The sequence below is a fragment of the Epinephelus moara genome, chromosome 19 (genome assembly GCF_006386435.1).
Source record: "Epinephelus moara isolate mb chromosome 19, YSFRI_EMoa_1.0, whole genome shotgun sequence".
Lineage (NCBI taxonomy): Eukaryota > Metazoa > Chordata > Actinopteri > Perciformes > Serranidae > Epinephelus > Epinephelus moara.
In genome coordinates this window covers 18647294-18673112 of record NC_065524.1, presented here as the reverse complement: position 1 = coordinate 18673112, position 25819 = coordinate 18647294, and the positions used below count along the sequence as shown (strand labels likewise).

Below are 25819 nucleotides of genomic sequence, written 5' to 3'. Positions count from 1 at the left end.
TAGACAAGACAGCATCTCGCAGTTTGCCCTTGAGAAGTGATCTGGGGAGAGCAGCTCGCCGTAGGTTGCTTTCATTTACATAAGAAATCACTCACAATCCTTCACTTTGACATCCGCCAAGCATAAGTGCAACAGGAGTAATGAAGTTAGGGTTATTGATTGGGTTACATGAACTTCTATGTAATAGCCATTCATTTGAAAAGAGATAGCAGAGTTGGTATGGAGCCGTGTCGACTGAATTATGATTGGTTTGGCAGGAAAAAATGTTTTCAATTCAAGTACCGTAACTAACCCAGGAATAAGCTGCATGATTCCCTGTGCAGGTACACACAGTGCGATACAGGCACTCTGTCACATACTGCACATATATCCTCCACTTGCAACAGTCTGAAGCCTGGTTACCCCTGGCAAGCCTCAAAGTATCTAACAGGTCAAGCCTCTTCCTCTTACGCCTGTCAGTGTTATCCCTGTCACTGCTGGCAGCTACTGCTGTGATAACACTGTCATCCTCGTGGAGGTGGAATCAAGGGGACGCTACTGACACACAAACAAAATTGTTGGTTTTTTTCTGCAGGGACTGTCAAATTAATCTCAAATCAGCATAAGATTATCGGATGGATATGAAGGTGTGATAAAGCTGTGCACCAATTTTTGGAACTATTTTTGATATACAGTCTAGTAAGAGAACTTATTTAACAGCAAGTAGAACATGAGAAGTAGGGATGAGCTGCACACTATCACATGTATCAGTGTGTGTTCAACCAACTACATTATCTGTATCTGTACTTTGAAACAGACAACAAAACAATACAAAGGATATGAAACACAAAAATCTCAAAAGTACAGGCATCAAAAGGGAAAGCTTTCATATAAAAATATGTTTTAAGCGATGATTTAAAAACAGGTAATTAGCTAACCAGCCTAATCTCCTCAGGCAGAGAATTCCAGAGCCTCTGGGCCTTGATGCAAAAGCCCAGTCACCTCTAGTTACCAGCCTTGATCTAGGGATGACTAGCGAGGGTAGGCTTGAGGATCTCAGGTTACGACTTGGAGCATAGGTGGTCAGAAGCTCAGCTAAACCATGTTGAGCTTTAAAGGTTATTGAGAAAATCTTAAAATAAATTCTGAACCAATGGAGGACGTCGAAAATTGGGGTGATATGTGACCTATGATTTGTCTCTATTAAAATATGAGCTGCAGCATTCTGCACTAGCTGAAGCTGAGATACTGAAGATTGACTGAGGCATGCTAACAGTGCATTGCAGTAGTTGAGAATACAAAAGCATGAATCAGCTTTTCTAGGTCAGAAAAAGGACACAGCTGATTTGATTTTGATAATATTTCTTACGTGGACGTGGCAGGATTTAATGAGATTATTGACATGTGGTTCCAAGTTTAACTGAGAATCAAAAGTGATGCCTAAATTTACTGTATAGATTTTATATTAGTTGCCAGGGGACCAATAAAGGGTTGTTATTTCCTTTCTAAGTGATCAGGGCCACTTCTGAAGTGGGTGTGGTCGAACCAGAGGTTGTTAGTTTGAGCCTGAAATTGATATTGGTTGATCAGAAGTTGTATTTGCTGTAACACTATTTACAGAACAGCCTCAGTATGACGCTTCAGATCATTTTCTTTTCTTTTTTTTTCAAATGTGTGTTGTCAAATTCTCCTGAATGAGAATCCAAGACTCTTCTGCAAAGATCTCCTGGACTCCAAGCATGTTAGGATTGTTTGCTGGTTTGTTTATCTGTTAAAAAGAAATGTTGACAGCATGTTTACTTACTGTACAACACCTTTCAGAAAAAGATCTGGTGTTGCGAAGTGGCAGTTTCTTCTGAGCACATTTTTTTTATACATACAGGTTGAACATTATCGAACAAAACTGAACAAACAGGAGGATTGGCAGCATTTAAAATATGCACAGAACTCTTATACACTGGTCTTTGGGGTTTAATAAAGTCCAGCCATCTGGAATTTCTCTTATTGTATTCTGAGGGAATATGTCAATCTCTCCATTGTATATATTTGATGGACTATGTCTATCTTCAATTGAGGGAGCCTGGGGCTTCAACCACTTGCAAGTTATGGCTTTCTTACATGCAGCAAACACAGCTCTCAAGAGGGTTCTACCTTCCTGTGGAATACTGCATATATATAAAACATCAAATCTGGAAGAGATATTGGTTCTGAACACCTTCTCTGAGATCTGATGGATATTCTTCCAGTAGGCAGCCAGGAGAGGGCACGACCAAAATATATGATAGTGAGTAGCATTTGCAACCCAGATATTTACATATTATACTTGAATGATACTCTTAAAAAGTGCATTATTCATACCGGATACTTGTTCATCCGAGTATTCACCCCAACCTTAACGAGAAGAACACTTACAACCATAATACATGGGGAATGGACGTGGCTAGTCTCCTTTTTTTTCTGCGTGCAGCTAGACAACCCTCTATCAGATAAAAACTACAGAGAACTTTGTGAAAAAATGAAGACAATCTGTTTACAAATAATGAAAATGAGTATCTTATTTAACCAGAGGCAATGCAACACAGTGGGTGTTTTTACATTTCACATAATATATAAATAAATCAATCAAATTAGCGCATCCTGAAGTTAAAACGATCCAGCTAATTATTTCACTACCAGCTAACATAGCCCTGTATATCCAACTGCATTATCACTTGGGAAAACTTGATAGCTGCCTGGCAACCACATGCTACAAATATGGAGTCCCCCGGGGTGCCCACTCGCTCACCTGGTAGAGCAGGCACCCCATGTATAAAGGCTGTGTCCTTACTGCAGCGGCCATGGGCTCAATTCCAACCCAAGCCCCTTTAAAGCATATCATACCCCCTCTTTCTCCCCCTTTCACGCCGTATCTGTCCCATCAAATAAAGGCAGAAAGCCCCAAAATATATCTTAAAAAGATCGCCCCACCTATGTTGCATCCATGCCCCAAGCATTTCAACCATTACACAGTCTTGATCTGATAAAAAAAAAAAAAAAAGGATTCCATTTTTGATCCACAGACAACTAATTATCACCTGAAGCTGCAGCAGTTACCGTACAGCCACATTCTCCTTTTAGTGAACTTAACCTTAAAGCATGAAAAAAATGCATTATCCACCATTAATATACCTGCGTGAAAAATATAACACCCATTAAAGGTCTTTCTCACCTCTTTCACACGTGCAGGACACATTCTGTCCATCCTTGGTTTCTGCGCATATTAATGTATGTTCACTGCACAGTCCGAACGAGCAAAGGTCAATATCCACAGAGCAGTCTTTCCCCTTGAAACCTGCAATGAAAATTGGGTTAACAATGGTGAAGAAAGAAATTCAGCCAAACCTTGGGAAAAAAGCAATAAGGTGTGAATTCATAAAACAACAGTAACACATATTACGCAACACGTTTATGTGGCTGTATGTTTCATTAGGTATAAACAACTTTTCTTTAGCGGATTAATGGGGGTATTGATTCTTCCCCTCGCAATCTACCTGCTATGCAGTATGCTAATTGAGTGAATCATTGACAGACACCCAGCCTACCCAACTGATCTATATCACATTTGTCTGCCCCACCAAACGTACGTCTGCATGTCACTGATAGATACCCATGTCAATATCTATTGTTGTAAATAAAGCACAGACAGATGGTGTGACCGATATTCATTACATGTGTTTGTACAAATAAAGATGGCTCAAAGGGAGAGTCCTAAAATAGATCAGGGTGTTTTTACACTGATATCACACTGTTCAACCTGTGCCTATGAGGTAATGTGGGTTTAAAAAAGAAGATTTAATTGTTAGATTCACAAAAGGGGGGTGAATCAATCGATGGAGTCACGGAATATTTGAGTTTCTAAAAGCGAAATGTTGTAAATTTCCTTCTCATGCTAACCAAAAACCTCTTTAAACCAGAGGGCTCTAACAGGAGAAATGTTCCCACATCTCCGTCGCATTAATCTCTGTGCAGTCTGCGAAGTAGCTCTCACTCACTGGCATAGGAAATATTTCAAACATCACTTCTTAATGCAAATCCCCTTCATCAAGACTTACACACCCACAGGTCAGCAGTTATATTAGATTATGTACTTCCTGTTGTAAGCCATCCCCACTTTCTTTACCTGTTTCCAGAGCTGTGTGTTTTACATCAACACATCTATCTAGATGTTTGATGACCTTCCAACTACCCTTTTCTCATCATATTATGTATTGCCTTGACTAGTTAATGGACAGCTATTGCCTCCAACAGAGTGTTTCAGAAGTGTTTAATAACCAATTGTGCATGCAATTCACTCTGGGGTTAATGTTGCATGAAGGAATGTCACATTTACAGTGTCACCATCTCCAAATGGGACTCCCTGTTCTGTCTGACAGCTACGAGTGGCTCAGCCCAACTCTGCTGCAAGACACAAAGGCACAAAGTGAGACATACTGTTTTTCACTTTATCTCAAAATGGACCGCAGCAACTAGACACACCACGATGTATTGTTAAAGACATTTAAGCCGAGTGCTTCTGTGCCCATGTTCAGCGGTTAATCAGAACAGCCATGGGTCATAGCTACTTCTTGGCTCATCATCATGCTGTTCATCAGCATAATTATTCAACTCTTATCTCAAACGATGTGGTTGCTTCACTGAGCTGAAAAACTGAAAAATCATGTTCTTGGATAGAAATCACTGAATTCAGTTGTTACTTGGAAGTGAGTTTAATCAATAAATTGTGACTAGCAGTTAAGTATTATTATGAAAGCTGGATTTAGCTTGGGTAGTTCATTATCTTCACAAAAGAGGTTTTTCGCCTTCTTTGTTGGTCTGTGTGTAAGTTAGCAGGGTAAATTAAAATTGTTTGGGGCAGGGAATGAGTGATAAGTTTCATGTTCTGATCAAAATCTAATAATGCGACCACATGTCCATGTTTTAAGCACCACTGTAAAATACCCTTTTTTGCCCTGGATTATTCGGTTTAAGAAAAAACTGTTAAGGTGATGTCCATTTGTGCCTAAATGTTTGATAAACTGTACCTCAACTATGCCTCCAAAATGTTATTTTATCTTTAAGAAATTTGGTGCATCCTCCAAAAGACAGCAATGGTACACAATGTGCGGTACAGGGAGCACATATTTCAAAAGTCACGCGATTTTTCCGTGTTTTTACGCATTTTCTGGCTGACCGAATTGCAGTATGGAGAAAGGCTCTGTATTGACATAAGAATTTGCACTGTTTAAATGCATACAATATGTGTTGAATTTATCAAAATGTTATGTTTACATACGATGTAGCTTACATGTTGTTTTACAGTCACATTGTCTGGTTTGAGAGCTACAATATTCACTCAGGATTTTTTTCAACATTATTGGAGTCCATGCTTTGAAACTGATTAAATAAAACTAAAGAAGAGAACTGTAAAAAACATTTGCAGCTATTTTTGTAATATTCAGTATGTTTATTATAGCAAGTGATAACATGGCTTATTTTTTGGAGGTAGTAGTTAAAAAAAAAATCAATTTTTTTTTCTCCTTTTGTCATTCGCTGCAATTTCTTGGAAAAAAAAAATCACATAAAAATGCCGCAATTTTTATCACAGTTTTTGACAAAATTGGCCGGAAATTCAAGGGTTTTTTGTCGCGAGGTCTTGGAGGGACTGACGAAGAGTCTGTGTATTTCAGTGTATGGGGTGGACTTGTGGACTGGGCTGCATGATGAGTTGAAACAAAGCATAAATATAAATACATTTAAAAAACTATGCAAAAAAATTTTTTTTTGGCAGATATACAGATGAGGAAATGTTGTGTTAGAGGAGTGCATATTTATTTTGTAACACTGGGTGATACTTGGACTGTAAATAAACTGGGTTTATTACTTATTATTTCAATGTGGTGGTAAATAGACTGGGGATAGTTGTATGTTAGTTGTAAATAAATTTGGGAATTTGTTGAAATAATGTATGAGTTAACAGAAGAAATGTAAGAAAGGGTAGGGACAGGGATCAGTTTTACTTTTACCCACTCCTTTTTGGACACCATTCTCTTTGTCTTGTTTGTTTTTTTTATTATGGGTTTTTTTTTTTTTTTTTGGTTTGAAATAGTCATTCATTCAGTATTTTGATGAGTCACTGAATGAGTCAGGTGATAATGTTGCCATTTTTTTTGCTGGTATTGGTTGTAAACCTCTGCTTAATGTGTTGTTGCCAAGGCCACATTCACACTGCAAGCCTTAATGCTCACTGTAGAATTAATTCAGATTTTTTTGTTCAAGTTGTTCCTATACTTTTGTTCCTATAATATCAGATACAAGTGCGAACTAGTTAAGATCCCGAACTGACCCACATAAATACAGCACGCTGTTGTATGGAAGCAAACATGGAGGCCATTGAAGTCAGCGTTAATGGTTCCATTTATAAGTTGATGTACAATGGCAGCCAGCAAATTTGTGAGCAGACAATAACAAGGATGAGGACGGGGAGAAAGAGAGCCAAATTTTTCATTATGGCTTTTTGTGGAGCAATGGCTGCTACTTCTGTATGAAAATGCAGAGTCAGAGCCAAGAGTGGTGGGATTGTGACATAAATGGCTTAACTGGGAAAGATTTCATCCCAAATTTCGGATGATGATCGTCTGATGATGATGATGGTGTGTTTGTAATCACCAAGTGACTCCTGCCAGTGCAGAATTTTGACGAATAGCAAATTTAGAGTGACATTAAAGTGGCATGAATTCTGATATGCACTGCACAAAATTAGACCTATAACTGATTTAGGACCATTTTTCTATGTGGTCCTAATCAGATACTGAAAAGATCAGATTCCATTTGTGTGTTTACATCATTTTGAAAAAAGATCTGTGTCACATATGAGCAAAAATCGGACTTGGGCCACTTTCGCCCGCAGTCTGAACGTATCCCAAGTTTAGATGACGAGCTTATTGTAAGTCATGCTGCAAAAGTGGTCATGGTAAGTGACACAAGGATAACATTATACATTTACATGGTGCTGGCTTGGTGATGATGATGATTGCTGACTCTGACAGGATTTAGACATTCTCCAAAAACGATGGCTGCCATCAACTACTTAGCGTGATTGCCAATCACTATCTGTGTTTTGATGCAGATCCAGGCGCAGATTAAACATTTGTATTAGTCACCAAACCAACGAATTTGGAGGAATGTGCAACCTTGGCTGAAGTAGCCCTGAGAGCTTCCTAGTTTATTTCAACTTATAGAAACTATTATTTAAAATGTAATAACCGGACGACACAGACATACTGTACTGTAGTAGGAAACAGGGGCAGGAAAGGGTCAGAACGCAAGATAGTGACAGTTTGATTCTGATTCTTTGTGTGTGTTTTTGTAGGGAGAGGCAGGCAAACCTGACAGCCCATTTATGTAACTGAGTTTCTGAGAAGATAAGGTGATCAGAAACACCTGTCTATAAATCTTTCAATGAAATCAAAACGGTAATGGAAGCTTTACTGACACATCGGTGTTCTGTTTTTCCCAAATCTGATTTGAGCAATGGGCAGAAAATATAATAAGAGCAGATTAGTTACGGTGATGCATTTGCTGAGTCCATGATGTCATAAAAACACACCATAACAGGTGCTGCACATGTTTCACAGCAGTAAATGTTTTAATGACTTCGGCCACATTTGAGCTGATTTATTGTGCAGTAATATCTGGCTGAAGATGCGGCACAGAGCACTAAAACATGATGCACAATGACAACAAAATTGGTGATATTGTTTTACTATATCAAATTCAAAAGTACGAGGATAAAAAGAAAACATAACCTGCACCATTCTTCTGCCTTTGGGGAATATAATATATAAGAAAATGATTTAGCAAAACCGACGCAGTGCCCAGTGCCAGGGTGTGTTCACTGCCCGGTCAACACCTACATTCTGTGGATTTTATTTGTCAAATATTTGTCTGTAAATGCCGCTCTGTGGATTGTAGCTGTTGACTGTTGAATGTGACATTGGGCCGTGGCATTCTGACTTGTGCAATCAAGTAGTGATTAAGTCTTTTATTACCAGAGGGCACAGTAAAATAAGCCGCACACTGGGGACTGCAACACCTCCCTTTATTATGGGCTGATTATGGATCCTTTCTGGAACATGTGCTATAAAATGTCTAACATATAGAAGGGTGTAATACACAGCCTCACTTGATGAGAGGACAATCCTGAAAACATACTCTCAGTCTAATTAGGGCAGACATGTTTAAGGGTCAGTGTGTAGGATTTAGGGGGATATACTGGCAGAAATTGATTATAATATAAGTATGCTTTCTTAAGTGTATAACCACCTGAAAGTAAGAACCCTTGTTTTTCGTTACCTTAGAGTGAGCTGTTTACATCTACATAGAGAGCGGGTCCTTGTCTGTAGAGATCCCTCCACCATGTTTCTACAGTAGCTCGGGCAAACAAACCACTTGCTCTGGATGGGGCCATTCGTGCTCTTGTGTAGGTCACCCTTCAGTGAAGAGCCAAATAGCATCAGATTTTTAATGTGAAACTGCTTATTAGGTGTTTTCACCAGTTGAAATCACCAGGTCTGTTTGTTTTAGAAAGGAAGAGACCCCTGCATGGGGCAGCTGTTGTTCAGGAGGTAGCGCAGGTGGTCCACTAATCGGAAGATCGACCGTTCGATCCTCAGCTCCTCCTGTTCGCATGTCAAAGTACCCTTAGGCAAGAGACTGAACCGCAAATTGCCACAGTGCCATCGGTGTGTGAGTGCGTTTAAACTGAGTAGCAGGTGACACTTTGTACAGTAGCCTTGGCCAACAAGTGTGTGAATGTGTGTAAATGGGTGACTGTGACTGTAGCATAAAAGCGCTTTGAGTGGTCGGGAGAATAGAGAGGTGCTACACAAGTCCATTTACCAATTACCTTTACTCTGCAGATAATTCAGCTCCCAGTAAAGACCTCCTGACATCCGGGTCTTAAATTATCAGGGAATAATGGTGAGCAGACATTAGCAGGTGCTGGGTTAGCGGCCTGCCTGCGCCATGCTGAACACCATCACAGAAACACTGATTTGTAATGTGAAACTGCTTTATTCAATTATTTTACCAGTTTTAATCTGATCTGTTCTGCAGAGGAAGAGACCTCTGCAAATAACTCTGCTTGCTTTAAAAACCTCCTGGACAACAAACACTAAAGCAATCCAAACCGGGTGTTCACACTTGGCACATGGGAAAAGTTTGGGCTGATTGCAACCTGCAATCCTCACCACTAGATGCCACTAAATCCCACACACTGTTCCTTTAAATTCATTATTGCTTAACAGATAGAAAAAGATCTACTGGCTTCAGTTTTAACCATGACTACAAAAATAAAATGTGAACAACCAACCCTATAACCAGTAATACAAATGTATTATTTCTATCTGCTTCTTGTCAAGGCTTTTTAGATGCTGATTTTAACCGGTTTGTAGCCTGCACTCAAACTTTGCTATTTTTGGAAGCAGTCTCCGGCAAAACAAATGAAAAACGATCAACATGAACAAAGAAGTTTGTATGTAAATGCAGGAGAAATAAACTTTTCTCGTATCCCCAAGGCACAGTACACAGAAAATTAATAGCATGATATTTTTGCAAACATGCTCAATAATACACAAGTAGTTGGTACTTACCAAGAGGACAGTGACAAATGTAGTCATTTATCAGATCCATGCACGAGCCTCCATTTAGACAAGGCTGCGACCAGCAATCATTTACATTCTCAGAGCAGGTCCTTCCTGCAGGAGAAGAGGAGAAACAAATAAACTCTACCTAATGTCAGAGATTACAGTTTAAAATATGTTTCTACAAATAAATGTTGCTGCCCCCATCAACATTTAATGATTATTAAAGGTTTGAAGCTCTAGTATGTGTAAACATACTGAGACCATGTACAGTGCACATTTCTGTTTATTTTCCCAACAATGAGCAGCACCTGCTTTATTTGTGACATGGATTTTTATTTCATGAGGCAGCTGATTGCTTCTGATTCCACTGGCTCAAAATGTAATTGAATGATTACGTGTTCAACATGTTGCAGCTTGTATGTATGCAGAGAATTGTGTAACCTCAATTGTATTATGCTCTGGGCAAGAGCTAGATACGGAATTGATTCCAGATTTTACTGACAAATTTAATGCTCCACCAGGCCTGGCCTCTGGCGATATTTCAGACCTCTTAATTCTCTATGAGCCGGAGAGCTCATTGAGAACAAACAGCCTGACGTCCTCAGGCACTGCTCTCCTATCTGCACTGCTGTCTACACCAAAGGTAATTGTACTGTACTTTTGCCATCACGACCCCATGCACTGGCAAGTGCTCTGTTAATCATGTACTCTAAGATACTCACATAATTAAGGTGGCTGCTGAGTGTACCTCCAGCCTAAATATACTGTACAAGACACACTTAGTGCTACACACTCTGAGCCAGATCGTTATGCCAGCCAATATTAATTCATTTAACTGCTTACACGTGACGGTGCCACAGTTTAGCTCAAACATTTTCACCACACATGGCCAACACTGGTTATATCAGACAGTCCACTTTATGCCAAATGTCTAAAAAAACAGACAGGCTATTTTAAATGTGCATTATCCAACATAATTTCATGATATAAAGGGACACTTTTACGGTATTGAATCAGCCCCATTTCACAATAAACATGACATTAATAAAAGGCTAACTTTAACACAGATGTTATAGAGACTTAAAACTGGCATTTTTATCAATAGTGATGAATGAACACATCCTTTCAAGCTACAAGCTTTTGAATGCAGTTAAGATTTAAATAACTCTTCACTCGTTCCTACATTCATTACTGCAATGAAACCGAGCAAAGAAAACTTACGTCACTATAAATGTTGCTCTAATGTCTAAAGATTTATACACGGAGACCGCCTTCCCAATGCTATCAAAAAGCATTATGACAATGAAGAAACTGGTGTTTATTCACACTGCTGCTATTTATCTGAATTTATATCATTTCTATGGATGGTAATTGAAATTTTCTATCATATGTTTGTTGCTTTGTGTTTGTGTTTTATGTTTGTATGGCATGTTCTCAATGTCTTATTATTATATGGTTGTGTCATTGTTTTATTAATAGTGCTTATGTCTTGTTGTTTTTGCTTATGTGCTTTTGTCTATGGTTATACGCTTGCTCTGTGCTTATGTGTCCTTCCATGAACATGCCATCAATCTGCTTTTATTTGTGCTTATGTATGTTATTTCAATGTCTTTTTTCTTATATTCACATATACCATCAACCTGCCAAGGACTGCAGATAAAAATTAGCCTGATAATTAATGTGCACTGTCCTTTTCAAAATAAAAAAACAAACATAAGCATAAACATGTACAGTAACTCAACCTGCATTTTTGCAACCCAGTCACCAGAAGGAATGTTGGCATTGTGTGTTTCTGCAAACCACAGATATGGTGCATCTGTACATTTCATATGAAGTGGGTATGTTGCAACTTTACACAATTTTCAGTAGCATGTTGTAACAATGCTCTTCTTGATTATAGAAAACAAGTGTCACAGACTCCAACTCCATATGCATTTCTTTTATTTTGATGATGGCGTTTCAGCCTTTGGAGCCAGAGTGTGTGTGACACTTGGTTTCTATACTCAAGTCTACCGCCAGTGATCAGCACCTTGCTATAATTCTTGGTATCCATTACTTTTATTCTCTAAACAATGCTGTGGTTTAAATGTGGTTAGGCTCAGGCACAAAAACTACTTGTCAGATCATGTTTTGCCTTTAAAATACTGAGCAAACATGAACAAACCTTCAGCAACTCTTTTTAGTGTCCAGTACATGCCGTGTCAGCCTGACAAATGTTCAATTGCTCATGACTCTGTAACAAAGTGCAGCAATGGCACAAGCAACAAACGATTAAATCAGACTTAAGTTGAGACCCCCATCAGCCAAGGCCAACGGTACATTCACATGCTCCTTGGATGGTCTCTCTTCAGACTTTGTTGTGTTTATGAGCTTTAAGTTGTGATGTGGACACAAAATGGACGTTCCTAAACAACACTTTGATAATGAAGAGCAAGAGAAACTGACCAAGTTTGCAATGAATTTGATCAGCAACTTATTCTGAGGTAACTGGGTCATCTGCTACTGACCGCTCAAAAAAGGCAGGTTGTGGGTCTGTGACATTTCTGTACTATCACATTAAGCTTACATAGCCTTCCTACATACAAATGGGATGCTGAATCAATGCATTAAAGTGAATATTTTATCTTTATCAATCTAAACTTACACATGACGACTGGTAATTCATCGCAAGTTTTGTGGGGTGGGCAGCACTGTCGAATGTGTTCAACTATATTTTGCAAAAACTATCAAAACTCGAAAGTTTCAACACATTTACATGCATCAACTCAAAGAAAGTGATATCATGAAAAGAACTGGTCTGTCACTATTTAAAAAAAACAGGTTTGGTTGCTACAAACATGGCAGGACATGTCCCAAACTTGTGTTAAAAAAGACCAACTTTTGTTGATTTCACAGCAGTCTGCTGCTGCCTGGCAGCCATCTCACCTCGGTTTCACACCATCCACCATCCTCTCCTGATAAGACACTCAGCTCATATACTGTAGATGTAATCTGAACTACTTTATATGAAACACACAAACTAAACATATCAGTACTTTGTAGAAACGTCCACCGCCAATATTTTATTCTGGCGACTCATACTGGCCCTGATTACTGATGCAAAACAATCCTCAATGTGAAAACTGCACCTAATGTTCAATAATCACCAGCAAATCCTGATGAACCTTCAGCGTGAATGCTGCATATTTCTATCTCAGCATTCAAACACCTGATATTCCTGTGTCTGGCTGTTCTAATGGCTGCAAATAGGCTCACATACGCATCAGATGGTCTCATACCCTCAAACCCTGGGGGACAGTGGCACCGATAATCACTGATTAGGTCCACACAGGTGGCGCCGCTCGCGCAGGGGAAGCTGTTGCACTCATTTGTTTCCAGTTCACAGAGCGACCCTTCAAATCCGAGCGTGCAGCGGCAGGTAAAGTTATACCGCTGGTCCAGGCAAACACCATGTTCAGAGCAGCGATGGCCGACACAGTAATCAATGTCCTCCTCACAGTAGACGCCCGTGTATCCTCCGGGACAAAGGCAGCTAGCAACAGATTAAAGAGAATGTCTTAATACTGTATGGAGGTAAAGAAATTCTTTCAGCCCTGCAGGGAAACAACAGTAAATGTCACGGCTTTTACAATCATTGACATTCTGGTGCCTGAATGGCCCCAAAGACAATCAAGACTTGAACACTCACCTGTAACCATCAATCTCATCCACACAAGTGGCGCCATTTTGACACCAATGTTGAACACAATCATTGACATTTATGCGGCAGTTCTGACCGGACCAACCAGGTGCACAGATACATGTGTAGCTACCGGCATCGTTCAAAACACAGCGTCCTCCATTGGCACATGGCTGTTGATAGAAAAAAGAAGATGTATTCGTTATGAAATGCGACTCTTTATGTGTTAAAATGAAATTGCTTCGTCTCATATTTCAGATTGGACTGAGCCAATATCTGGTCAAAAATATAACCATTATTTTACAGTGCAACCCCCTAATCATTTCTTGCTCCTGGCTGCCTGAAAATGAGCTTCATTACAGCCACATGACACACTCATGAATACTGATTCATGCTTTATACTGGGTTCACTCAGTATTCCATGTAGCATCTACATCATGTCTTACAAGACAAGATCAATGGTCATTGAGGGCTAAACCTCCCAAGAGCTCTCTGTAACAAAACAGATACGCCTGCTCACTGGTACATGTGTATATATATATAGTAGAGGGGAAACAAAGGGGCTGAGGAAGAGCTGGCTTGTGGGAAGGTGTATAATGCAGACATCATGGCATTTCTGTAAGGGGGCCAACACGAGGCTTTCTCCACAGTGAGTGATCATCTCCATCTGTCATCTGAAGAAGCTCCTCTGTTCAGGTTCGGCTGCTTTTTTTTTTAAAACGCAGGGGGTCGATTCATCCATACGTAAAGAAACCGGCGCATTCAAAAATACAGACATTGCAAATCTTCAGCGGCACTCATCCGCGTCAGGTGGCAGAGGTCTTTTCAGCCCTGTAAATGTGCTCCCTTCCTGCATGCCAAACCAAAACCCCTGACAAACAATCACACGATTGCAGCTTTGTCTCCTTCCACCATGACTGCTTAAAAATCTGGAGGATGTGCAACCACGTTTAAAATAAAACAGGACATAAAAATGTGCCTCAGGGATATAAATATGCAGCATACAGTACACTGGGAATATAAACTCATCAGCCACAACATTAAAACCACTAACAGGTGAAGTGAATAACACTGGGCCTCATGCAAGAAGCGATATGCCAACAGATTTTCTCTTATTTTTGTTCCTATCCATGATCTGTTCTTGTTTTGTTACCCACTTATTTCTGGTATTCACCAATGGTTTCTAATTTTTGCTCCTCCTTTAGGTAAGAGTAAATTTTACAAGTGGTTGAGAGCACTCTTACCAAGATAAGAGAGAAACATTCTGTTTTCAATCCACAAATTGTTGCCCAACACGTGGAAAAATAAGTTTTAAACATGAGGGAAAAAATACATATATATAGTCAAGTTGAGATTATTACGTTTTAGAGTAATTGTAATGATTGGACTGTTAAAATTGTGGGTTAAAGAAATACTACTACACTTCATTCATTGATTCTAATTACTGTCATGTCAGTTAATGCGCATACCTCTGCTGATCAGGTGCAATGTAACTAAGTACATTTACCTAAGTAGCTACTGGAGGTACTTTTACTTTACTTGAGTAATTTAATCTCTTGCTACTTTCTACTTCTCTTCCACTACACTTCAGAAGGAAATATTGTACTTTTTACTCCACTGCAATTATGTGATAACTTCAGTTAAGTGCAGCTGAAACAATTAGTAAACTGATTAGATAATTACTATCTTGATAATTGTTTATAGTATTTTCCATGCAAAAACATTTCATGGCTCCAGCTTCTCAATTATGAGGACTTAATGAGTTTCCTTTTGATTATTCTAATTATTCAATTCAATTCAATTCAATATAATTTAAGTTTACCTAGAAAGCCCAATATCAGGAATCACAGTTTGCCTCAGAGTTTTACAGTATACAGCATCCCTCTGTCCTTGCACACTCACAGCGGATAAGGAAAAATCATTATTTAGATTTAATAAATTGATTTAAATTTTCTGCATGAAGTACTTTTACTTAAAATACTTAAATCTCAGAGGTTGTACTTACATATTTTTTAAGTATCATTTTCAATGCAGGACTTTTACTAGTGACAGAGTATTTTCGCAGTGTGGTATTAGTTTTTTTACTCAGTGTTGGGCAGTAGTGTCACTAATTTAACTGCATTTCTCAGTAACGTTACAATCAATACTTTCTGAGTCAAATAGCTTTTCAGTAGCAAAGTTAATTAACTGACCGAGTAGCGTGGTAGCATCCACAAACGTTACAAGCTCTGAAGTGCAGTAGACTTTTTTGGCTGCGGAGAACTGTTATTTTAGGTCTCTTATTCATATTGTTTATATTACTGTCTTTTATTTTATTATGGCTTTAATGACTGAAAAATATATTTTAGAATTCTGTTTTTGAATTACTAACATAGCCAGACAGCCTACTGAAAGAGACCAAGACAGAGAGATGCATTAAGTAGGAAGAAGAGAGAGAAAGAAAGAGAGCAATACAAGCAAGCACAAGTTTTCAAAAAAATAAATAAATAAATAAAAAATTCAAGTCTTATTTTATAATGAACAGTTCAACTAAACATTTTTTGCATGCCTATTTGTTTGGCTGACAGTTTTTCTTACAGCTGATTTGACATAAAGTTAATAAAGGTGAATAAATTAAAGTAGCTTTCCAAGTAGCAAGCTACTTTTGGCATTTTCTCCTATGTAGTGAAACTTCATTTTGATGTAGAGTAACTGGTAGCTTCGCTCACTACATTTTCCAACTAGCTGGCCCAACACTGCTTTTACTTAAGTAAAGGATCTGAACACTTCTTTCACCACTGCTGCTGACACGGCGTTTACAGCATCACAAATGTGTGTATTCTGTTTCTGTTTGATTTCCTGTAACGCCAGGAAAATCACTTTTACTTTGTTTAAGTTTATTCAGCAGTATGTCAATTTTATTACTGCAAAACGTCTTCTTCTTCTTACCCCTTTTTTTGGTGGTATTTCTGCAATTCTTGAGCATGTGCCAGAGTCTTTGCACACGGCAAAACACCTGCCCTTACTGTATATAGTGTTTAGGGGGTGCACCAATGCTAAAGGCTACATACGATAAAGTTGGATTCATGATTTAGCACACCCAGCGTTGGTGCTGGATCCTTTGAGTCCCGTGGGTTGCAAGTTGGGGCACCGATTTTAATGCTGGGACTGCTCGGTGTGTGCTTCATCCCTACATCCACTAACAGGCACTAATTTAGAGTCAGTACACAGGTCAAAATCTGTTACATAACTACGTTTGTGTCTCACTTCTGTTATACACCACAAAGCATTTCAGATCTATCAATAAAAGTCTCAAGTAAGCAGTGAACTCCCTCATTAGTCAATATTTTCATACAGCTTTCTTCCCGGGTAAACCGACATACTGTACAGCTTCAGCACCAGCTGATTGCTGTGTTTATGGATTATCGCATTTGCTGTCAATCTTCCTGTGGGACTTATGCTTATTTTTATCCCCGTGTATAACAAAGGATTATCCCACATTTTATAAATAAGATACTGAATTAATATTTGATACTTTCTAACTTAAGTCCTCAATTTTATAATTCTGTTTGTGGTGACAGTCTGTGGTGACAGTCCACTATAAATAACTGTGAGCGTTCCTACTTTCTTACTTAACATATGAAAGTTAAAGTGTTTTAACCCACAAAAGACTGCGATTTCTACATTTGTATTTGATACCAATATGATTGAGTTCTCATGCCAGCGTGTCACAATGCTCATCTTGAAATGTATTTAGAATATACCACCACCCAACTAGATATCAACATGATCATTCTGTGTCCTTATGTGACAATAAAAAAATAAATAAAAAAAAAACAGTGCCTTAACTCCTCTAAATAGAGCACAGAAAATTACATAGAACGTCCTCATTAATTTGCTTGTTATGGTTCCCTGCTGTTGTGATAATGTTGCTGCACTGCTGCAGAGAATACATAGACATCACTTCAAGAGAAATAAACAGAAGATTGGGAGCTCTTTAAACATGTATAGGACTTAAGAGGAATACTTAGCAGAACAGCAGATGAGGACAAATAGTCTATTTAGATGTTTAGTTTTTTTATCTTGTTTTTTTTTTACCCACTTGAAGGTTTTGAGGGCAGGGCGTTCGGCAGGTATATTCGAGGCCATCTGGGAGATCCAAACACTGAGTCTTTGGTGGACATGTGCTGTTGGGTAGAGCGCAAGCATCTATGTCAACTTCACAATTCTCTCCCAGGAAACCTGAAAGACAACATTTCATACAGTCAGTGTAACTGATGCAATACTTGACCAGATCTGCTGCAAAGCCATCTCTGATTAATGTCCCTGTACCAGGTCAGCTCCTCTTTATATTTAACTAACAAGGCCAGAATTGGGTCAATTTTGTGCTGCCTCGAGGATTGTACCTATTTTGAAGCATAGTCGATGCGGCTTTTCATTTTAATGCTCATCTGGAACCATTATCAGATTTGTGGATGACAAAAAAGGGTCGGTTGGTATGACAGCACCTTGTTTGGTCCCTAAAGAAAACCCTTTACCGAGTCGGTGTAATTGGAAATAAAGTCTGATTTGATCCCAGGGATGATACACTTGACATAATGTAGTTGGATGCACCATGAGCTAACATAAATGAATTCTGCAAGCTTTAGGAGAGTGAGAACAGAGCATTGGTTTGACTTTACTCATGTACTGTTGTTAAAGTTATACTTCACCTACAAAATGAGCTTTTGTATATCAATCACTCAGACAGTGTTACGATCAATTTGTCACATTTTTTCTTGCATGCCTCCAGAGCCCGTCTCACTCCAAAGTAGTCAAAATACGGCGCTTGGGCAGTGACTTGCAGCGTCAGAAACCAATGAAAAAGGCGTCCTTTAATGTCTGCATGATACATGGCCGGTTGCCGTTATGGTTTAAGGGCGCCCGGTGGCGTCAGGGGGAAACAAGGCAGGACAAGGACGAAAGTTCAGGCACAGGGTTCCAAGTTTTCTCCGAAACCTAACAGAATGTGTTGCCCTCCATGGGGAATGAAGAATCCAAAAATTTATAAAATTCTTGATGAACTGGAGAAAAAGGGATCCGCATTACACAAAAGCAAAATTATATGAAAACATCCGTTGACAAACTCTCACACAATAGTGCGGTATAATCCATTTCTCATGTATTCAGTTGTATGCTGAGTACTTTCCAAACACGAACATTTTTGCCAGAACCTTAAAACTCACACACGCACAAATCGTGTGCCTGGCCAAGTGCATGCGTTTGATCTTTGCCCATGTGTTCCAAAAAGTAAGGTTTTAACAAAAGTGCATGTGTTTGGGAAGTACTGAGCATATGACTAGATAAATGAGACTTGGGTTATACTGCAAGAGTTGTGTGAGTTTGTAAACAGATGTTTTGATATAGTTTTGCTGTTGTTAAAAGTGGCTCCCATTTACATCAATTCATCAAGTATTTTCTCAGTTTTTAGATTTTTTGTTCACTGTGGAGGTATGTAAGAAAAGAAAAGTTTTCTTCACAAATTCAGTGTCATATGAGGTGAGTACAAATCAAATCATTTTGTGAGTGACATGTTCCTTTAAGGATATATGCAGTACTGAGTTTGTGATATAAATTCGATGGCAGGGGAAAAAGAAAGTGGCCAGCAACTTATAATTCCACCCATGTCTTAAGACTTTGCTTAGCACTGTGGTCCGGCACTCACCAGACTATTTTCTTACACTGTAGAACTCACTTCACCATGAGAAGATGCAGCAGATGACGCATATGAGCGGAAGAGGCTTAGGTTTACTGAGATAACAGATGGGATTTAGTAGCAAGGCTGGAAAGCCAGGGTGTGCCCTGTGGAATTTCGTTACCATGGATCTGTGGCCACATCTAGTACCAGTTTACTTAGGGAGTTAGGGATTCATGATCAGGGATTACGGCAGGCTGCAAAGGCAGTTTCAGAGGCAGCTGAAAAGAGCAACCGATGGCTCTGGCTGAAAAGAAAAGGCAGCAGCTTGTGTGCAAAGCATGGGTGTCTCGCGTTTAAGATGGGAGATACGGCAAATATCAGTGTCAAGACAGTGGTCAAACAACACTTTCTACTCGCTGCATAATCTGCTTACACATTTAGGAGCTTCTTGGCATTGTCACACAATGTGCAATTTAAGCTTACAGTTAATACTAATGATAAGAGGGCAAATGCAGTCACTGTAGGTGCATCTGTGAAACATTTATGTTCATAGTGAAAGGCCAGTGTGAAGAGGTACAGTCCTGATCGGTGCTCTGAGCAGGTGTAACGGGGGCGGCACATGATAACTGTTGAGCTTTCTGGGGTGTCGTGGGTCTAATTCAAGTTGACATCTGTGATGGGAGGCTCCCACTCGATAACCCCAATGACATAGCCATCAGCCCACCGCGTCAGTCCTCTAACATCACAGCCAGATTTCCACAGAGATGCTCGCCCAAAAACCACAAGGGGACAGCCTCAACAGATCTGGTGTACTGTACAATGATGAAAACATACACTTTAGCTGCATAAATGGTCATATTTAACATTCAAAAGGTTTTTATTTAAACTGCTCGTCAAAGAATGAATATTAGTATCATCACTCCAGCGCTCTTTGTGAAATGTTTTTCTCTAATTAGTACATTTCTATTTGTTGATAAAGGAGGATTAGGCTTTAAGGATTTAAAGTAAGCACTGTAATGTTAGCTTTTTAATTGCCGGCAGTTAAGGTTTAGCTTTCGATGTTATTATTGCATTCATTCATTGTTATTCAGACGGTCCTGTGCACAAACCTGCTGGCCTTTAAAAGAGTTTGCAAGTTCTCCTTGTGTCTGCAAAGTTTTCCTCCAGTTTCCTCCCTTAGTTCAAAGACATGCCAGTTAAGTGAACTGGAAACTCTAAATTCCCTATAGGTATGACTTTGTTTTTCTGTCTGTGAGCCCTGAGATCGACTGGCAACCTGTCCAGGGTGTGCCCCGCGTCTCGCCCAATGCACGCTGGAAGTGTCTCTCGGCCCTCAGAACCCTGAGCAGGATAAGCGGCGTCGAGAAGAATGGATGGATGGATGAATAACGCTTCAAGCTATCATTCACGATCTTTAAAACTGCGGAGAGTTGCTCCGTAGACACTTCAAGGGCTGCCACAATTCATCAGTTGATGAAAATACAATGCCACCTCTGAATGTCACCTTAAACAGTGGCTCTAATGTGCCTTGCTTCAGCAGCTGATGAGGCGAACGGACTCTGTGACCCGTGTGTCATTAACACCGGTATTGTCCTTTAATGTTTAATTGAACAAGAGTGAACAAACACAATATTTCATCACCATCAATGTTACATTACCCTGAAGAGCCAAAAAACATTTGCTGAGAACAACGGCTAAAAATAACAGCGGTAAATTCTTGTGAGAAAAACATCATCTGGCCTCTAAGACACTGTGCCCACAGTGTCTTTGGTCCGTACGTGCAGTAAAATGTTCCAGTAAAGTGGGCAAGAGCAACTGCCAGACACTAACTGTGCCCTGCCAGCAACACGAAGCTCCCGCGAGTGGTCCATCAGTTTACGTTCAGTGAATGTAAATTCAGACTCAGCCCGTCAGGCACAATAAGTACTTACAGTAAATTATATTAAGGGGGGTTTTATAATATAATATTATGAAACTCCCATTAATATATTTGCACACTTTGGTTTCATTATCGAGCTCTGCCAATGAGCTTGGTGATTTTTCTCAGCTGTCAATCACGGGCCAAGGCTGTAAACCGATACTGTGAAAAATGTGACGACGACTGTGGCTGTGCCTTGTTGCCTCTACGCTGCACAATGGAGCATGTTGTGATCAGCGAGAAGTGGGGCTTTTATAATGGCTTTTTTTATAGTTTCATAATAAAAGGCATCTGAGTGCATAATTCAAACACATTGCAAAGTAATAAAAACAATTTCAAATATATTAATTAAATGAAAAAAAAGAAGCCCAGTAATGAAAATACTTTCAGCTGGCAGGATATAAGTAAGAATTATGATTCATGTGAGGAATTAAATCATGCTGACATCTCTAGCCTAACTTCCTCAGGCAGGATGAGTCACAGTCTAGGGACCCCGTTGGCAAAGGCTAATCGCCTTTGGTTGTCAATGTACAATGAGATGGCTGAGGATCTGAGGCCACAGTGGCTGCATAAAGGTCTGCAGCACTGCCTGCTACCACAGCTAATACAGATATCACTTAAATGTCATTACAAAGCTCTAGTTTTGACAACAGTCCAGCATACCTGTAGGACATTGGCATTTGCGGTGTCCTAGCAAGTCAGAGCATGTGCCATTGTGCTGACAGGGACTGGAGTCACACTCGTTGATCTCAGTCTCACAGTTTGTTCCTGAAAATAGAAATTAAAAACATGAGATTAGTTGCATTGTATCACAGCAGCGTTTTCACATAGGGCTCCTCATGAGTTAAAACATGCTGTCATAATGTCATTACCTTTATATTTCATAGTTAATATACAACTTTGCCAAAAGTCCCTTTTCCTGTGTGAGTCAAAGGCACCATTTTTTGTCAAGGCATAGCCTGTCCAACTGAGGGTTTATTTTCTCTGACATCTCCCTTTGTGTTTCCAGGGCTCACCATTTGAATCCTACAGGACTTCACTGAAAGAATGTTTGTGGCCTTATTATTGTTCAGGAGAAAGGTTAGCATAAAAATTGGAAGCCGGGGGAAACAGTTTGCCTGCCTCTGTCAAGAAAGTACAAATAAATCCAGCTTCAAACAACAAGCGCACTAAAGCCCCGTTTCCACCGAGCAGTGCGGTTCGGTTCAGTTCAGTACAGTTCACTTTTTTTCTGTTTCCACTGTGAAAAGTTGTGGATGGTACCAATGAAACCGTTCCATACCATCCTCATGGTGGTATGGACTCTGTTGGGGTACCTAGCACACAGATCTGGTACTAAAAGGTGGAGCTGTGAACACTGCAGTCTGTTGATTGGTCAGTAGCAGATGGTCACTCTGCTCAGGGCTGAGCTGTGGCTGGTTTTGAGGCTCATGTAACCACTGTTCATACTGTTCAGTCTTAGGAGGACTAAATGCACAAACCTGCTATTCTTTAAATATCCCATCAAGAGGCTGATTGCAGCCGGTTTTATTTTGTTCTGAAAACGTCACTGTGCAACCTCCTTCTGTTGACGATAAACAAGGTGCAGACTGATAAAGGAGGAAATACAGTGAGTGCTGAACGGAGCAGTGAGTGACAACAACCCCGCCCACATGAAAGAGTCCTGATGGCGGTGGAAACGCTAAGCGGACCTAGGGTCTAGGTACCATGTCTGAAGGGTTACTTTTGGTTCCGAAGGTACCATATCCAAAGTGTTTAGTGGAAAAGGGGCTTAATTAACATATTTGTTTAAACTGGCACAAAGAACAAAATGTGAAAACAACATGTCGCGGTTTTACAGGGGCTATATGTCACACTATTTCTTGGTTGGGAGCACTGACAATCTAGAGTCTGGCTAACTGTTTTCCCCTGCTACCAGGTTTTTTATGCTAAGCTAAACTAACTGTCTGCTGGCTTCAGCTTCGTATTTAGTGTGTAGATATGAGAGTGGTACCAATCTAATACTTAACGAAATGAATAAGCATATTCCCCCAAATGTTCTTTTAAGAGTTGCCTTCAACTCGGCATGAGACAATATAAACATTTCATGTCATGATCATCCTGACCAAAATATTTGCAATTCACAATATTATCCCAATAATTATTGAAATATACTTTAAACTCTTTAAACTCTTTAAATGGTACTGAAACATACTGGAGTCACAACCTTACATTTTGTTAAGCAACAATACTGTAATTGCATCACAGATATGACACGCATCTTTTTTAGTGAGCATCCATTTTAATGAAAAAACCCCAGGCGTTTTAACTACTTGAAATAGCATCATATCTTTCTAAATATGCCAGTGCTTGATTAAGATCTTCTGTGTTTCTAGGGTTGGTGCATATTAAGCGTGTTCTTGCAGAGTCTTCTTTTATTGTTGGATTCCCATCCCTACCTGCAACTGTTTGAGCACCTTCTCTCCTGAAACAGTAATTAGGCCACAAACACTCCTTTAATAAGATGCTTTAGGATTCAGGTGGCGAGCCCCTGGAATTGCAAAGAGAGATGTGGCTGGACAGGCTCACTTTCTTGTTAAGAAAAAAGACACTTAATAACGAGCTCTGTCCCGGCTGAAGAGAGCAAAGGAGGTGGGGGGATGCAGGTTGCTTGATAGGAGATTTGTTTGGTGCTCAGCTGCCTCAGCAGCTGCGAGTACTACCGCTGTGGTTGGGGGTGGGTGTCTTCGAGTGCAGGTTATTAATTTAAAATGTCCTATCATCAATAACGGAGCAGCAATGACATGTAGTGAAAGTCCCTTCTTGACAGCGGCAACCTCATGCTTCTGCACAAACACCATGATTGATATCATCTGCACGGTAGTCGCTACAGGTCATTATATTGAAAATATGCCATGCTGTGCTGCAGCAAATTATACAAATTTGTCCTACTAAAATCTGTGAAACGCCTACCCTCATTTATGGCTGTGAATAAAATCTATTATTTAGTATTGTAGCCTTTTTTATGAAGCTTTAATTAACTGGAATATGGTGATTTAGGCGATAAAAAGTTTGTACCACAATGTCTAGAAATGATCAAAAACAAAAAAGAATAAAACATGTATTAACTGAAGGTTATTTATAGTACATTTTGCAAGCATTGTGCACAATTGATACCCAGCCATTATCACATAACCACAACCTATAGGTTCTTTAAAGCTAATGAGTTGTTATTAGCCAGATTAAGGTTTAAATGCAAAGACCTTTGGTTTGACAAGCTTTGGCATTTGATTCTAAACTTGCATTTACCTGCATGTTCAGTTTCCATGTCTTATGATTATATAATCCGCACAATTAAAAGAGAGAGTGCGCATGAATGAAACCAGCAAAACACACGCCAGCAGTTGTTGTTGCCGTAAAAATAAAGCCTTTCCAAAAATGAAACACGGATGCCGGGGCTTGAGTAATGTATCCTGAGTTATGATCTATGATAGAGTACAGTGGGGTTTCTGGGCAAAGCTTGAAATTAAATTGGCCTTTCTGTGCTGCATGGCTCGAAATTCCAAAGCAAAAATCCCAAGATGCCAGAAAATGATGAATTCTATCAGTCACTAAGACCTGCCATGGTGTAAGAGACAATTTTCCATTACTGAACTGGCAACGGATTTCAGCTTTGAACAGAGGGAAAAAATCTTGTTCATGTAGTGCTATGTAAGGGCTTATCTGACTGACAGGTAAGTGTGTCAGGACTTAAGGCTAGATTGAGAAATACGCTATGGACCAAAACCCGAGTGCACTGGGGGAAGACAAAAAAAAAACAACCCACATTCACTGGTTGTTTAAGCAATAAAACAAGACGAGGAACAATACTGTGCGGTATCATCATAACCCCTATACAGCATACACAATGATCAGCAAGCATCACAATCTGTTGTTCCATAGTCTTGATTTTTTTTTTGTCTAGAGTAGAGAATGCAGCAAAGTCTTTACAGAGATGTTTACATACTGCGCTGTATTATGCTGATGAGTTAGTTATGATATAGATTATTATATTTCTGAACAGTTTAGGAAAGCAATGCTTCTAGTATGGAAAAAATGGCACATAGCTGCAAATAAGACGCTCCTATAGACAGACAATATCACAGATACATTCAGCTCATTATAGAAAATGTTCTTTTCTTCTTTGTGGTCTTGATGCAATGATTTGTTTTATCTTTTTAAAACATGGTAACTAAAAAGGACTACACTTTTTTCCCTTAAATCCCACTCTCTGTAACAGCCTTTTTTGTTTCTGTGTCTCTGCCTTGTTCCCCTTGTGTTTTTTTTTAGAACAGTTGTCAGTGATAGCTTAACAAGTTTCGGCCATGTTTCGAGCTGGCAGCTAATTAGGGAAGCAGTTTGCCAGAGCACTTGGATTAAATGCAATCAGCAGCAGGCCTTAGAAATGTCAAGCAGGCAAGGCTACTGGTAAATAAACTTCAAGGTTAAAAATTTGCTTCATCAAGAGAACTGGCCTTTGCTAAAAATCTGTGGTTGGCTTGTGGATTGTAAATCACAAGCCAGCTCCTGATTTCGGTTTCAGTTTTCAGCTCATTTGCACTTAAAAGACAGTCGGTTAGTGGTAGACGCTAGTTTTGGTGCTTCTCTGTTTGGATTGAGGCTAACTGAAAGTGTTTACAACTAGGGTGTGCTATTAGCAATAAAAATGTATTGATCACTGTAGGGGTTTTTTCTTTGTCTGCCTTCTAAGGGTGGTCAGAGGTCAGAGTTCATGTATGGAGCAGCAGCTCTTAAGCCAGCTGTGATTCAGTCTTTTGAGACATTAAATCAGAGCGGATGCTTGCAAACATGAATGTTTGCAGCAAAAGCTGACAGTGAAAAAGTGGCCTCCTCTCTTACTTTGTTGCCCTGCTGACCCATGTGCAATCAAAGTACAGTCTTACAGG

At 39.5% G+C, this 25819-nt stretch overlaps 1 protein-coding gene across 1 annotated transcript in view; it reads right to left on the bottom strand.

Annotated features, from left to right (window-relative positions):
• The window catches only part of eys (eyes shut homolog), a 366564-nt gene that overhangs the window by 174742 nt on the left and 166003 nt on the right, over positions 1-25819 (bottom strand). The window contains exons 10-15 of the mRNA XM_050070471.1: positions 21558-21662; positions 17402-17541; positions 13330-13493; positions 12920-13173; positions 9648-9752; positions 3188-3310 (exon numbers count right to left, since the gene is read on the bottom strand). Of these exons, the coding sequence (XP_049926428.1) occupies positions 3188-3310; positions 9648-9752; positions 12920-13173; positions 13330-13493; positions 17402-17541; positions 21558-21662 (891 nt within the window). The remainder of the gene's footprint in view (positions 1-3187; positions 3311-9647; positions 9753-12919; positions 13174-13329; positions 13494-17401; positions 17542-21557; positions 21663-25819) is intronic.